This window comes from Prinia subflava, chromosome 3 (assembly GCF_021018805.1).
Source record: "Prinia subflava isolate CZ2003 ecotype Zambia chromosome 3, Cam_Psub_1.2, whole genome shotgun sequence".
NCBI classification, from domain to species: domain Eukaryota; kingdom Metazoa; phylum Chordata; class Aves; order Passeriformes; family Cisticolidae; genus Prinia; species Prinia subflava.
Genome location: NC_086249.1, coordinates 21,221,276 through 21,235,705, shown reverse-complemented (window position 1 = coordinate 21,235,705; position 14,430 = coordinate 21,221,276). Strand labels below are relative to the sequence as shown.

The 14,430-nt window shown below is 45.1% G+C and overlaps 1 protein-coding gene across 1 annotated transcript in view; it reads right to left on the bottom strand.

Moving 5' to 3' along the window:
- Positions 1-14,430, bottom strand: part of MYO7A (myosin VIIA) — a 96,456-nt gene that overhangs the window by 49,807 nt on the left and 32,219 nt on the right. Inside the window, exons 3-5 of the mRNA XM_063394352.1 lie at positions 7,475-7,588; positions 6,314-6,466; positions 387-571 (exon numbers count right to left, since the gene is read on the bottom strand). Of these exons, the coding sequence (XP_063250422.1) occupies positions 387-571; positions 6,314-6,466; positions 7,475-7,588 (452 nt within the window). The remainder of the gene's footprint in view (positions 1-386; positions 572-6,313; positions 6,467-7,474; positions 7,589-14,430) is intronic.

The window sequence follows — 14,430 nt, the reverse complement described above, 5'->3', positions numbered from 1 at the left end:
CATGCATGGAGACACCGTTCAGGAGTGTCAATGGCCACAGGCCCAGGGACCAAGCTTGTCCCTGACCCCTCCTTGTGCAGAAAGTATTGATGTTTGCATTTTTGATGTCTGCAGGAGTACTGAGCTTGAATTTAAAAGTGGAGGTTAAAAATGAATATGAGATCTACTGGGTTGTAAGGGTAAATACCAAATTATTGATAAAGCACCTTTACTAGGAACAGGGTAACTGCCAACAGAGACCACCTCTGCACTGGAAATTTGTGGATGGAAGACTAATCAATCACTCGGTGTCTGATTCTATGTGATAAGCTGTTCCAAATCAAGCATGTTGCATCTGCTCAGCATCTGCTTTCAGGATATGGCACATTTGGAAACTCAGAACTCACCTGATGATACAACACTGGTCCTTGTTGTTGCGCTGCATGTTGAAGTAGCAGTTGTCAGCAATTGCAAAGATGTGTGGTGGCATCTCACCAATCTTCTTGTTGGTGTAGAGGCGTATCTGCTCAGGTGAGTAGATGGGCAGGAGCTGGTAGGGGTTTACTGCCACCAGTATTGAACCAGTGTATGTCTGGAGGAGAAGCACATGAAGGTTTATGGGGACAGTGAGGTGTAGCTGAGAGACTTTGGAGCTTAGGTGGGATGTGGATGGAGGCCAGAAAAATCAAGGCTTTTTAAAAGCTGGATGAAAGATGATGCTCAAGTCAGGGACGCTTGCAGGGGAAGCCTGGAGTCAAATGGGAACAGAAGACCCAAAATATCTAAATCAGTTCATATTCAGCCTTGCTCATGCACAGCATGGTTTCAAGCCTTAATACATATTTTGTATGCTCTCAGTTAAGATTCAGAGTCTTAAGAGAATCTCATATTTGCAAAAACATCACCAGAGCCAGCACATATCCATACACATCTACTGCATTGCATGTACAATGAGAAACCATAGATGGAAGAACCCTGACAACCATGCCCATATCTCAAGGCAGGACCAGATGGATCCAAACCATTCTGACAGATGAGTATCTAACCTGTTTTCATCAATCCACAGCAGCTGCTGAATTTCCCTCTGCAATGCCTTCTTCTTCACCATCTCTGCCTAACCAAATGTCTCCATACTGTACAGATGGATATTGCCCACAAAGTCCTGACATATCCCTTCTCAACTATTTCTGAAATTTTGAAAATGGCCTTTGGTCCATCTGCCATGGGTCTTGGATAGCAAACTCCCCTGTAGTATCTTGCTCTTTCAGTTCTGCCCTTCCAGAGGCTGTTTCTCTCAAGCCTCTCATCAAAGGACTCATGAACTTTGTTATCTTGCTCAGATGCAGTGCTGAGGTTAGGAGGTTTGGCCACACCCCAAGCTCAAGGCAGAGAATAAGCATCTCCTTCCCGTGTTTCATCTGTCTAAAAGTCAGTGTCTAGAGCAGGTGAGTCAATGGGCCTCCACCTTGGGTTAGCCAAGGGGCATGAGATGAAGGTTACTTTCACTCTGTGACTTCAAAGAATTCAAGTCACTTTCTCTAGGTTAATTTTTAGTAACTGATGTTACAAGACTAATCTCACCTTACCTCCCTGGTGGAACCAGCTGTGAAAGTGCCCCCACTACAGCATACATTTTTTCAGGAAGCAAAATAAGTAATTTCAACATTCGTATAATCCTTATGGGTTTTCATCTGCGTGGCCTAAACCCAGAAAGGCTTTGGCACAAAGCAGCAAAGTGGCACAGCCAAGGATGCTTGTGAGAGAGAAGAAATAATTTCTACACACTTGCCACCAGTTCGGGCTGCCTGAAGGCAGCCAGTAGGTGGCAACTATGTCCCACAGTAGGGATAATGAAAGCCATTCAGGGTTCCCCACCTTCCAGTCTCATGGCCAACACATTTCAGTTCAGTCCCATGAGAGGTTTGACTTTACAGTGGTAACTGAGAAAGGACACAATACTCCTCTCTGTAACAGGGGATTATGTGCCAGTAAGGGAAAATAGCTCTTTGGGCTCTAGAACAATGTTGTCACAACTTCAAAGAGTAGAAATTGGCTGTGAAATCATGTAGACTGGATTTTAGAAGAGGAAGGCATTGAAATAAGGGAGTAGAGACATCCCAGAGAAGCCTTCAAAGGTGACAGAACAGGTAACCTCAGTGCTCAGAGAAGGAGGGAGCTCAATTTCTCAATGGGATTATGACACCAAGATCCCTAATGAAGACTCCTTTGAGCCCTAGCTGAGATATTTGGAAAACTCTTTTCCTCTTTACAATTTATTTCAGGTTAATTTTAGGGACATTTCTCATCTTCTTTGAGCCTTTTTTTTTTTTTTTTTTTTTTAAATCTAAATCCTTTCAGAGGTTTCTGAAACCCCTGCAGTTCAGTCACACTGGTCTGCCCTGCCACAAATGCAAACAGAGAGGCTTTTAAAGGTGTTAACCATTAGGAATGCTTTCTGGATGCTCTCACTGACCCTTCCCTTGTGATCCACAAAACACTTTGTCAGCATGAACTCTTGCACTATTGCTTGTTTTTTGTAGGTCATTCCTAGTTGATAAATAATCACAATTTGCCCAATTCTCACAGCTGACAGAAGGCAAAACTTTGTTCACTCTGTGGATGAGCGGCCAAAGGGCACTTCCAAGGAAATAGTAGCTCACTGGTTTCTATTGCTGGGTGATGTCAAAGCCCTTTTCTATTGGAAAAATAAAGCTTTACTGAGAGCAGGGACTCTGCCATAGCTGACCACAGGAACCGCATCTCACAGCAAATTCATTACTGCCTGCATGACCTACATTTTAATTAGCCCCAAACAAATCCTTTCTGAGCCTGCTTCCCTCGCTACCCAGAACACCGTGGCTGACTTCATCTGGATTGTTATGGGGTTAAAGCTCTACCAAACATTACTGCATTTTGGCAGCCCTTAGAGAGCAGCAGCAGGCACTGGTTTCATCTGCAGATAAAGAGATTTAACCTTACTCACGAGTCCAAACTCCCCACCACTCTCTTGCTATTCAGAAGTTTCTCTTGCTGTGTGCAAACCAAACCAAGGGCAAGAAGCCCTTGCTGAAGTTTTCCATATTTTGCTGCTGACACTTCTTCCCTTCAAGTTAAGGTCGTTACTGAGAAGCACTTAAGGCTTTAACCACATTCACAGGTTGGGAATTTTCCAGCTCTGGGAAGGTGTCACAGCTTCACCATGTGGGTCAAGCTCTGCACCAAAGCAGATGGATGCTCTCAGTGCATTTATGAAGCAGCAGCAATGGTGGTGCAAAGTAAATGAGAAGGCCACAATGGTGAACAGAAAAAGGTGATCCAGTGGAAGCATGACAGCAATTGCAAATGACATTGCCAAGTGTCATACTTACCCTCCCGCCGCAGTTTGTCTTACGAGTAAAACGTGAGGAAGAAGAAAAAGCGAAATTATGTTTTATTAGAGCAGAACTACATCCTCCACAAAGCTAAGGACACGAAGAAACAAGAGCAACTGAAGTCCCATTGGAAAAGTAATCATTTACTCAGTAGGCTCAGAAATCCTTTCAAGCAGTGAAGCTTCACTATCTTTAAGACAGTGCTAATTATACTACAGAGAAAAACACCTCAGAGGGCTGGGTGTCCCCCACATACACGGCATCCATATGGTACCTTGGCTATGCAAAAACTGTCATCAATATTTACCACATCCGACACCAATCTACTCCTAGAGCCATCACTCTTAATGGCTGAGATCTAAGGCTGGGCTCCTGAGCCTCCAACTCCACACCTGTAGACACAAGTGGTTTGCATACCTCTCTATCAAGCTAGGCACTCTCTGTCATTTTAGGAGTGTCATTCTGATTTTGAGATTGCACTAATTGCTGTGCTGTGCCCAGTTCCTGGGCTGGCACTCTAAAGCCATTAGTGGTGTGGAGCAATCAAGACACAGGAACCTGGAACCTCTGTGATGCAAATGTCTTTGTGAGATGTGGCCCCCCTTAGGCAGGAACTCTGTAGGACACACAGCACCGTCAGCATCGGACCAGACCAACTTGCAGAGAAACTGATGTGGTTGTTGTGTCACTTCAGCCCAAATCACCACCCACACTCACCTCCAGGCTGAAAGCTGCCCTTTGCCTCAGCCCTTATTAGGATGATGTTGCCAAACAACACTTTGCTCAGAGCTTGTTTGTGTTCCTAATCTTCCTGGATGCCTGTGAATAGCTTGGCAAGAGAATTCAGAGACAAAGCTTTTTCGAAGGAGTTTGGTGTATTCACAGGCAATCTGATGATACTGTACACACAGAATTGTATCTCTGGTCACTTAGAGAGGTGACAGGCACTTGCTGGATAACATAGGCATCCCAAAAGAGACACACAGACACCACTGAAAAAATATCCAACATGATCCAAACTTTCTTGGAGAGAGTGGCAGGAATCCACTTTGTGCCACTGCAAGGTGCCCATGAGCAAGGGAAAAAGGAGCAATGCTCAATGGGTAAACTCAAGTTCCTTGAATGAGCCAATCAGCTACAAATCATTGGCCATCTGTACTTCTTGGGTGGCATTCAGGTTGCTTGAATTCAGTTATCCCCATGAGTACTGCACCTAACCTTGAAGACATATGTGCTCTGAGCTGGGGGAGGTTGGACTGTAGACCTGCAGCCTAAAATTTTCTCCCAACATAAACTCCTCTGTGATATCCAAGTCAGCTCCAAAGCATCTGAGAAGCACTTTTGTTTGCATAGATGAAAGGCAATCTTGTCTCTGTTGGCTCTATTGACTTATCTGGTCACTGCCATGGATGCTTATGGAGACACCACCTCAAGTATGATTTTGGGCTGTTAACTTGCCAGTTTATCATTAAAAATGGTGAAAAATTTTAATCATAAACAGAGAAATTCAGTTCATCTAACATGGGAATAATTTTCTGGTTACACTCTTTTTGTCTAAACTGACAGTACAGGGGAATTAGGCACCATGCACAACAAATGAAGTGTCTGAGTGAGAGGTGCATTTGGAGGTCTCTATTCTCCTGCAAGCTTTGGGGACTTATGGGTGCCTTTTCAGCACCCATGTTCCCTTCCTCCAGGACTGGACTCCATCTCTGAAAGAAGAGATGGATATCTCCCAGAGAGGGCACAAGGAGCTGTCAATCATACTCACAGCCTGTGCAGCAGAGTGGTGTCTTCACCACTGCCCAGCCCTAATCCAAAACCATTTTATCAAAAAGCACTGGACATCAAGCACTGATGAACCAACAGACTTGACTGATAAAATCCCACTCATACTCTATTAGCTTATTTCATCTGTGAAGCCTGACTGTCTTGCAATTCCCTCTGGCCTGAAAATCTTTCAGAGTCTTTTAGAAATTAGGTGACCAGGAGGCTTTGACAAGGCCTTCAAAGGCACAGCAGACACCTGAATATCTGGAAACTGCAGGATTTAAGAGTAATAGCAAATTTTCCATATTTGCAGAGGCTGTTTGAGTACATTATCTTGCAGCAAACACATGTGCACTCTGAATTTCTGTCTGAAGAACAGGCAGAAGACTACACAGCATGGAGAACACTGATAAAATCAGCACAGAAACTTGAGTGCTGATGCCTGTCCTGCTGGGGAGGTGGCCTTTTGGCTGTTCTGACTGGCTCCCTGTAAACCCCTCAGTCTGTGAATGTCTGTTTGGGTTGGCAAGGCTGCACTGGGGTCCACTGGGCATGACATGACTGAGCTCACCTAAGGAAAGACACTGCTGTCCTCAGAGATCAACTGCCAGGATCCCAAGCAATCCAGGGGTCATAAGCCATGAACACAGACTGGGAAGGTTTTTTAGAGGTGTTCTGGGAGTTGCTCACTTCTTTGCTCCCAGTTATTTCATGCATGCCCCTCTTCATCCTTTCTCCACTGCTTCCACCTCCAGCAATGGTTGTCATCACCCCCTTGGGTTAACTAAGTTAATAGTTCAGGGGGAGAGGGCAGAAGGGTCACATTCAGCATGTAGTTTACACCTCTACAGAAGTTTTTGCTTTAGGATGGCTACAACGTGCTCATGGCATGGGTTGAACTGGTAGTTCTGTGTGCAGAAAGCTAAGGCACATGCCCAAAACTTCTACAGGGGTGGGACAGCAAGGTGGTGTGGACGTTGGCCATCACCTAACTCATGGGGTCTTTCACAGGGGCATCTAGAAGCCCTGCAGTGTCCTCCAAAGTCAGAAGCCCTTCACCACCTGGGACAAGGTGAAGGTACAAACCCAGATGCTCAGTTCAATGGGAGTTCCCCCCGACACGGGTTCCCCAGAGCTGAGGAGGGCAGGGGCTGGAGTGCAGAAGCAGAGCTGGAGGTGAGGAGGACACTCACATAGATGAGGTGCTCCCGGTAGCGAATCAGCAGGTTCCTGAGAATTCCAGCCTCATTCAGGTCCCCCAGGCGGATCATGTCCTCCACTCCATGGATTGAGGTGGGGTGCATGGGTTTGATGTGGCTGGCATTCTGTGGGGAAATCCAGTGCTCCTGGGAAAAGAGCAAGGCCACAGAAAGATAAGTCAATTGAGAGACCACTTGGATGAAAGACACAAACAGCCCACCCCAAAGAGAAGGACCAGACAGAAGAACATACACAAGAGATCATCAGCACATGTGCCACAGCTTCTATTCCTGGGAAAGTCAGTGATGGATTTGAAAGATTTGTAACAGAAGAAGGAAAACATCTTTTTATTGGAGTTTTATTGGAGCAACAAGAGCCAGGAGTCACAAGCCACCCTGGCAGGATCCTCCTCTAGGGCAACATGGTCGTCCAGCACATCAGAGGAGTTTATACCAAATAGCAGATTTGCCTTCCCCTTCACAAATGCAATTTCACATCACTGGTTAACCCTCTGACACAAAATACTGTTGAGCAGAGAGAAGATGATTTAGAAAAGGAGAAAGGGATGGACAGGGGTGGCAAAGTCATACTTTTACTGGCAATGTTACTTAGACACACCACTTCTAAAGGCATCAAAAGCCACTATAAATTGCCTACAAAGACCCTGCCAAACCAAATCTCTATTACCCTTGAAGGGAGTGCAAGAAAAAAAAAAAGAAAAAGAACAGAGAACCATCCTGAAACAGACCTTACTTTAAAATAGCCACCACTGCACAAAAATAGAGGTGGGAAATTGAAGGAGAACCAGTGTTTGGGCACATCAGGTATTGGTAGGAGGTGGAAGGACAGGAAGGACTGGATAACAACAGAGGAACCTCAGGCTGAGGTGGGATTGCTCAAATAACTACCTAAATGTATTTGGGGGGTTTCTGCTATCATTGTTCTCAAGAAGGTTCTTAATTTTGCACTCCCAGTACAGCCACAAAAACAGGGACACAACATTGTCTTGTCTTCACAAATAGAAAACTATGGCAGAGTTGATTCCCAAGGACATATGGGAAGTCCATAACAAAGTTGATGATCATGGCCCTGGGACCTGTGGCCTAGCAAGGCCGTGGAGCTGAAGAAGGGACATGATGAGCCTTTGTACGTACATTGCCTTCATCATCCACGACCTGGAGCTGTCCAGAGTCGCACAGTTTAACCACCGCTCCAATGGGGACATCGAATTCCCGTCCGGTCTTGAGGTCCATCCACACATAATCCCCCTGGAACCAAAGACAGCACAGTTACACTCAGTGCTGCAGGGAGTTCAGCGTCCCTTGGGATACAAGTTGTTGAAGTTTTGTACCTAAGTCATTAGCACAAGTCAAATGACTTCCCTTGCAAACCTCAAACCAGCCCTTTTCCTACACAGAGGCTTGGGAAAGCAGATGCTCTGCATTTGGCACTTGGGGATGTGGCTTAGCGGTGAACACGCTGGTGCTGGATAAATGGTTGGACTCGAAGATCTTAGAAATCTTTTCCAATCTTAATAGTTCCATGACTGTGAAACCCCCTGCAAGATGCCAGAAGCAGGACATGGTCCACAAAGCATACGGACCTGACTCTCTGCTGTCCCACTGCCCACTCTCCAGTTCTCAAGCTCGTGAGTAGTTGTTGGTCACAGAGTGGTTACAGAACAGTGATACAGTCAGAAAAACCCACCCGGCAGAGGTTTTTCTCTGTGTAATGTACAAACCTAGGAAGTCACATTTAGGAGATGGTTTTGAGCTCTGCTAAGCTTCATCTGGAGGCTTGTCGCACCTTTCTTACTTGCAGATAAGCACTATCAAATATTCCTTGGAGACTGTGGGAAAGGGAATAACTAAAGATGTGTTAAGAACATAAACAGAGAGGCAAATATATGTTCTTTTTCAGGAGTGCTTCCAGCTACAGCAATGTGTAGGTGGGCTGTTTGTTTTCAATACATCTCAGTGGATTTCATCTACTGTGAGCACTTTCATTTGAGTCCTGGAGCTGTGCAAAGTTTTAGCATCCATAATTCCAAAAGGCTGTGTCCTTTTACATGTTTCGAATGTTTTACCTGTTTCATTTCAGACCTCTTCGTTTTCATTTTGAAAGACACAGCAAGCAGTTGACCCCTATCCACTCATTTCATGTCACTACTGATCCTAAACACCTTTGTCAGTCCTGCTGGACCTATCTGCTCATCAGGTCTGCGGATATTAAATTACTCAAATGCAAAAAAGCTTTTAAAGAAACTGTTTTCCTCAATACAAAAGCAAACTCCAAAATAACTACAAATTAAGAGCCCAAGAAGGACCCATATTGGAACAAAACAGAATTGTGTCCCATCCCTATTCTCAACGGTATGAAAAGGTATGAAAAGGTATGAAAAGGTATGAAAAGGTATTAAAATTGGGAGCAATCTAGTTGTCAGGTGTGTTTTCATTCATGCAGCAGAGATTAATGATGTGGATTTGTAGCCCCACCTAACATCACATTCTTGGGGACCAGCTCCACTTGTACCTATTAAGCATGATGCAAATGGAATATACACCTTTTGAAGTCCTGAAAAGCTGCTGGGAGAGGGAGAATCAGGACGTATCACTTTGCATGTGCTCTGATCTAACATCTTTCCTGAGTGTCCACTATCAACCATTTCTGTGGACAGAGCATATTTATAGATTTGGTTTGGCCCAATAGGCTGCTAAACAACGTTCTTCATCGTTGTGCTGGGTGGTGGGAATTGGAGACATCACCATCCAAGTCATCACTCACTAAGACTTCCAAGAGACACAAACCTGTGAGTACCACCCGGATGTAAGGTGGCACTCAGGGATCCACACATGGAGAAACTACACACCAGGAATTCCCATCCATTTTGTGGCAGACTCTACCCTTGGCAGCTGCTTGCTAGGTTTCCACTAGGATATCAAAGTCATCCTGCTTTCATGGAGCTCAGGATCCAATCCTCAGTTTGAGTTTTCATTTCCTCAGAGGGTTGTGCTGCAGCTCTAAGTATCCTTATCCAGCTCATAAAAATATAATATTAATATAGTTTTCTCATTAACTGTCTTATCCTCACATCTCATAACTTAGTTAAAAAGGTAAAAAAAATCACAAGTAATGAAGGCAGTGTCAGGAGCAGATATGTTATAAATCCATTTATATTAATATTTATTTTTTAGCTCCTTTGATCCAAGACTCTCAAAGCATTTCAGAATGTTCAGCACTGTTATCCTCCCTGCATCACTGGGCAAATTCATGCACACAGTAGGTAACCTGATCAAGGTGTCAGCAAGAGACAAGCCAGCTTGCTCAGTTTCTGCTGAGCAGAAAACCTTCCCAACACCTTAGTAGCTGTGTAAAAAATTGCTCTTGATCAAAAATCCAAGAAATGCAATGCTGGTTGTTTTTTTTTTTTTTAAAAAACCCCAAACCTCTAACATTGAATAGCTGTAAAAGCAGCCTGCTTCATATTGGTGTATTACTGCTCAGCTGAGATAAAAGGCAGTCTGCCCTCCCCAAGGTAAATTGATATTCTGCTACCACTAAGACAACTCCTGTGCTTTGTCTGCCTAATGCACAGAGTGCTTGTCTCCTCAAACTGCTCTTTTTAAACCCATTAAAGTGCAGTTCTTAATACTGGTGAAAAAAGTCTTATGGGATGGGCTAAGCTGGTAAGCTCAGGAAGGTCAGGGGGGGTTATAAAATAACATCACTTATTAAGAGTGCCGACCTATTTCCTTTTCTGACTTTAATCAATGTCATATAAACCCCATGGAAGTCAGTTACATTCCTTCTGCTGAAGCAATCACCTTCGGATCAGCCCCAAACTCAGCAGATAGACTGGGGATTTCAGGGCAAATCGGGGTGATTCATGCATTTACCAGCTATGGCTTGTGAGTTGCATAACCTGCCTCATGCCTACACTGGTGCAGTTTGTTTCCCAAAATACATGACAGAGTACTGGAGAATTGAGAATACCACCAGACCCTTTACAGTATCAGCATGGTCAGCCTCTTCCTCCTCAATGCAGCCAGTGGGTTTTAGCAGCCTTCCAAACCAGAAAAATCTTCCAAGTTGCTCTGGGGCAGACCCTCAGGACCTCACAAACTGGGGGCAGTGACAAACGAACAGTGGTGCAAGAGGAAAAAACACCACACACAGATCCACACAATTCACAAAGAGGATCTTTAGGAGGAGCTTCCAAATGTGAAGAGCAAGAAGGTTGCGCTGCAGGGGAGCTACAGTGCTTGGGGGGTGAGACAAAGGAGGAAGGTGAGAGAAGCTGGCATAAGCAGTACAAGGATCCCATCAACAGCAAGAGAGATTTCAAAGCAGGCTGAAAGCTTCCAGCCACGCCCAGGGCTTGGGACCCCCTATCTTACCGCTAACATGGTCGTGGGCTTCAGGACCTGGTTGACATTGCGAAGTAGCGTCCATCTGCCCTGGTCTCTCTCCTGATCTTCCACCACCTCAGGGCATGGCTGCACAAAAACGACTCTCTTCTTCTTCAACATCTCCAGAACTTGGCGGTGGTATTTGTCCCTCTCTCTGCTCTCTACGTGTATTCCACCATGAATGCCCCAATAGGGTGGCCGGTCTGCTCTAGACCTGCGGCGCGACCATGCCTGCTGCTCACGGGACACCCTCTGACCTGATTCACAATATGGCTCTTGGTAAAGATCTTCTCCTAGCAGGAAAATTTCCACGCACCAGCCATGGAGCTCCTCTGGCCAGCAGATACACTCACTGTATATGCCCAGCCCTGTGGGAATCTCAAAGCAGACTCTACAACTTTGCTTCTCTTCACTTAAATTCTTCCAGTCTCTCCAGCAAGGGCTGATACTCAGTCAAGGACCTGAAGGACACTGCAACTACCCGTTCTGGAAAAACAGTGGCAGGATTAACAGGAAACCTCTTCATTTCCCCAGGACTTCTCTCTGTTACGTTCCTTTCTTAGTGAAATAACTGTCTGCCAGCTTGAAGACTTTCAGCACAGAACACTCTGGGATACTTATTAATCCACAAATGCAGTCAGTCCCCATGCAACACATGGCATTTAATTAACCTAATACCTTTACATACCAAATTAACCAAAGCGCAGAGGGAACTCAAAACCAGAGGCCATCTGCATTTTCTTTAAACTGATCGCCTTGAGCAGATCCATAGCAACTGAATTTTAAATAATTGAGTGGAAGGTGTTCAGCGCAGCACGGCCTCCGTGCCTATAGGTGAGAGGGGAGCCCGTGCTGTGGATGAAAATGGGCTCAATACACGGATCACGGAGATAATGAGGCTGCACTGACACTACACCTGCCAGCTCCACAGACCTGTTTCTGCAATCACTCCTCCTCTATAGGGAAGACTGTTCTAGTAAGGACTAATCAGCGCCGCTGGCCAAACCAGAAGAGCACAAGGCATTTTACAGTCACCTCAGATTTGCTTTTCCTCTTGTCCTATATTAGATACACTTGAAATTTCTCATTTTCATCTAAGGAAGGCTTTCCTGGTCATTTGTAGAATTGCAGACCACTATAGCTCAGCCTCAATTTCTTCCATGAAAATTTTGAATCTAAAGCAGTGCCATTTATGGAGACCAGAGCAAGGCATGGCTAGATAAAATAGTGCAGCTGCTAAGACATTCTTATTTATCACTGTTTTAATGCAAAGCTCCACTGATGCCTTGATTCCATGGGGTTTTGAACCCATTTGTCCACAAAGAACAGGGCATAGGGACATGGTTTTGGCGTTATACAAATGCAACCTACTGGTAGGCCTGGCAGCGTTAGGTTAATGGTTGGATTTGATGATCTTAGAGGTCTTTTACAACCTTAATGATTCTGTGATTTTATATGCTTGAAGGAAAGCTTTTTAGATAAAGGAGGGCTTCATAGGTACACTTCATGGGACACAGTCTCCAAGGACAACAGCAGATGATGGGTACATTAAACTCAGAGTGAGCTGGTTCTGCTTATCTGTGAGCAGCAGTGACAACAGCGAGGCAATCCTTGCCCAAAAGGCACGTTTAAGCTGCATTACACAGCCCCCAAACAATAAGGTGTATAGTTCTTGTAGCTCTGCAGGGAAAGCAAGGAAGAGATCATGTCTCATGGATAAGAAGGCAAGTGAAGATTAATTAGATGTATGTCCACCGAGGAAGCAAGTAAAAATGTACCTGAGGCATGACAGCAATGCAGGGAGAAGGGGACAGAGTGAAGGCAGTAATACCAAGAGAGATGACTACCTCTGGCATGACCTGAACACACAGTGCTGTAAATGACTGCAGTTTTGCTCCCCTGGAAGAAGACACAGAAGATAGATGTCAAATCAAAGCTAAAAAACAATGAAAGGATCCACATGGAAGGAAAGACTGATTAAATACATGTAAAGGGACCCATAGGACAGGCTCCTTGGATTTGAGTGGGATCCTACAGATGCTCTTTATTCCCCAGAACACCTTTCCTCACTGCTGTACCACAGAAACTGGAGCAGTATGGGAGCTGCAGATCCAAGAAAGCACCAGGGGTATTTACCTCACCTCGCACTGGAGCAGACAATGCCATCATTGCTCTGCCATACCCTGTACCCTATTTCTGAGGCTGCATATCCCCGCGTGCTGACAAAGAGTAGGCTAAGGAGCAGAGGACTGCAATGATTTGCCCTAGGTTATCCTTGGAACAGGATCCAAAGGACAGATGGGACCCTAGAGAGCTGAACCCTGCCTCTGCAGTCCTATTATATGAGTGTGCTTATTTTTCTCCTGGCAATGAGGCTGCTGAAGATCTGTAATTTCACACACTACCACTGTATTTTTTGCATTGCTCCTCTGCTAGCAGCAGATTTTCTGGGGACTCTTAGGCAGAGTCACACGTGTCAGCCAGAGACACCTGGCATCTGCAGTAAGGTCTGCCTGAATGACCTGAGTGTGCTGCCTCCTGGAAACAGGAAACACCATTCCTTGGAAGGGATGACCCAGCTTGGAAACCAGCCTCCCTTCTCTATGCATCAAGAGGCAGAGCAACAGCACTAAGTCTCCTGCCAGCCTGCCTTTTCTGAGGGAATGCACTATGCCTTATGTGGGAAACAAATAAACACACTTAGCACAACAAGAGGAGGGCCACGGTGGAGGAAAATAAACCTTTAGCTGGCTGGCAGCCTGTCAGCAATGCCATCCGGTTTAGATTACAGCTCCCCAGGGTAACATTAGACCCTTCCCTGCAGAGACAGAAGTATGAGCCAGAAGAGCCATGCTGGACCCTGCTCTGATGATTTACTACACCTCTGCAGCAGCAGGCACAGCTGAGATCAAGGTCCTGCTGTGAAACGCTTTGTGCATATTCATAGTAAGGGGTAAATGTTTATCCTAAATAATTGATGTGACACAGGCAATAAGTTTACACTGCTGTTGAGGCCTGAGCTCCCATTAAGTGCTATTGCAGTGGCATGGACCTTACTTTTGGAGAAAAAAGGGAAATTACACCTCCAGGAAGCACCCTCACAGCAGGTAAAACATCGAATTTATGAAAACTTGGGTTTCTTTGTCCCAGACTGTTTTTCAGTCCCAAAGAAAATGCATCAGACACTATCAGGGCTGAAGAAGTATTCTTGAATCAATTATTTTGCAGCTAGCACTGAAAAGCAAAGTTATTCAGTGACGAAAGCTCAGGTACAATTCAACTAACCCAGTGTTCACCCCTCAGCAAGACGTCCAGACCTTTGCTAGATGATCATCCCTTTCAAATGAAATATCCTAGCCTAGCCTACTCTATTCTACAGTCAAGGGGAGAAAAAAGAGGAACTTCTGTGGTCACCAAAGCAAGCAATTAAACTAGGTCAGATGATGCTGACCTAAAGGAGTGTGTGAAGAGGACAGTTTGGAGCTACAAAACTACAGTACGTGTGTCCAAGGCTAGCTAAGGTGGCTCCTACCCATTGCATGGATACTGAGAATCCCTAAGGGCTCATAGTCAGGTAAATTGCTGAAGGATACGGAAAAATCAGTGGTTAGCAGAGGCTGCCTATGGACTCAGGCCAGCAGTTACTCCCTGCAGCTCTAAAACTTGCTTTTCTAAAATAAGAAAGATGATACCTGCAGAAT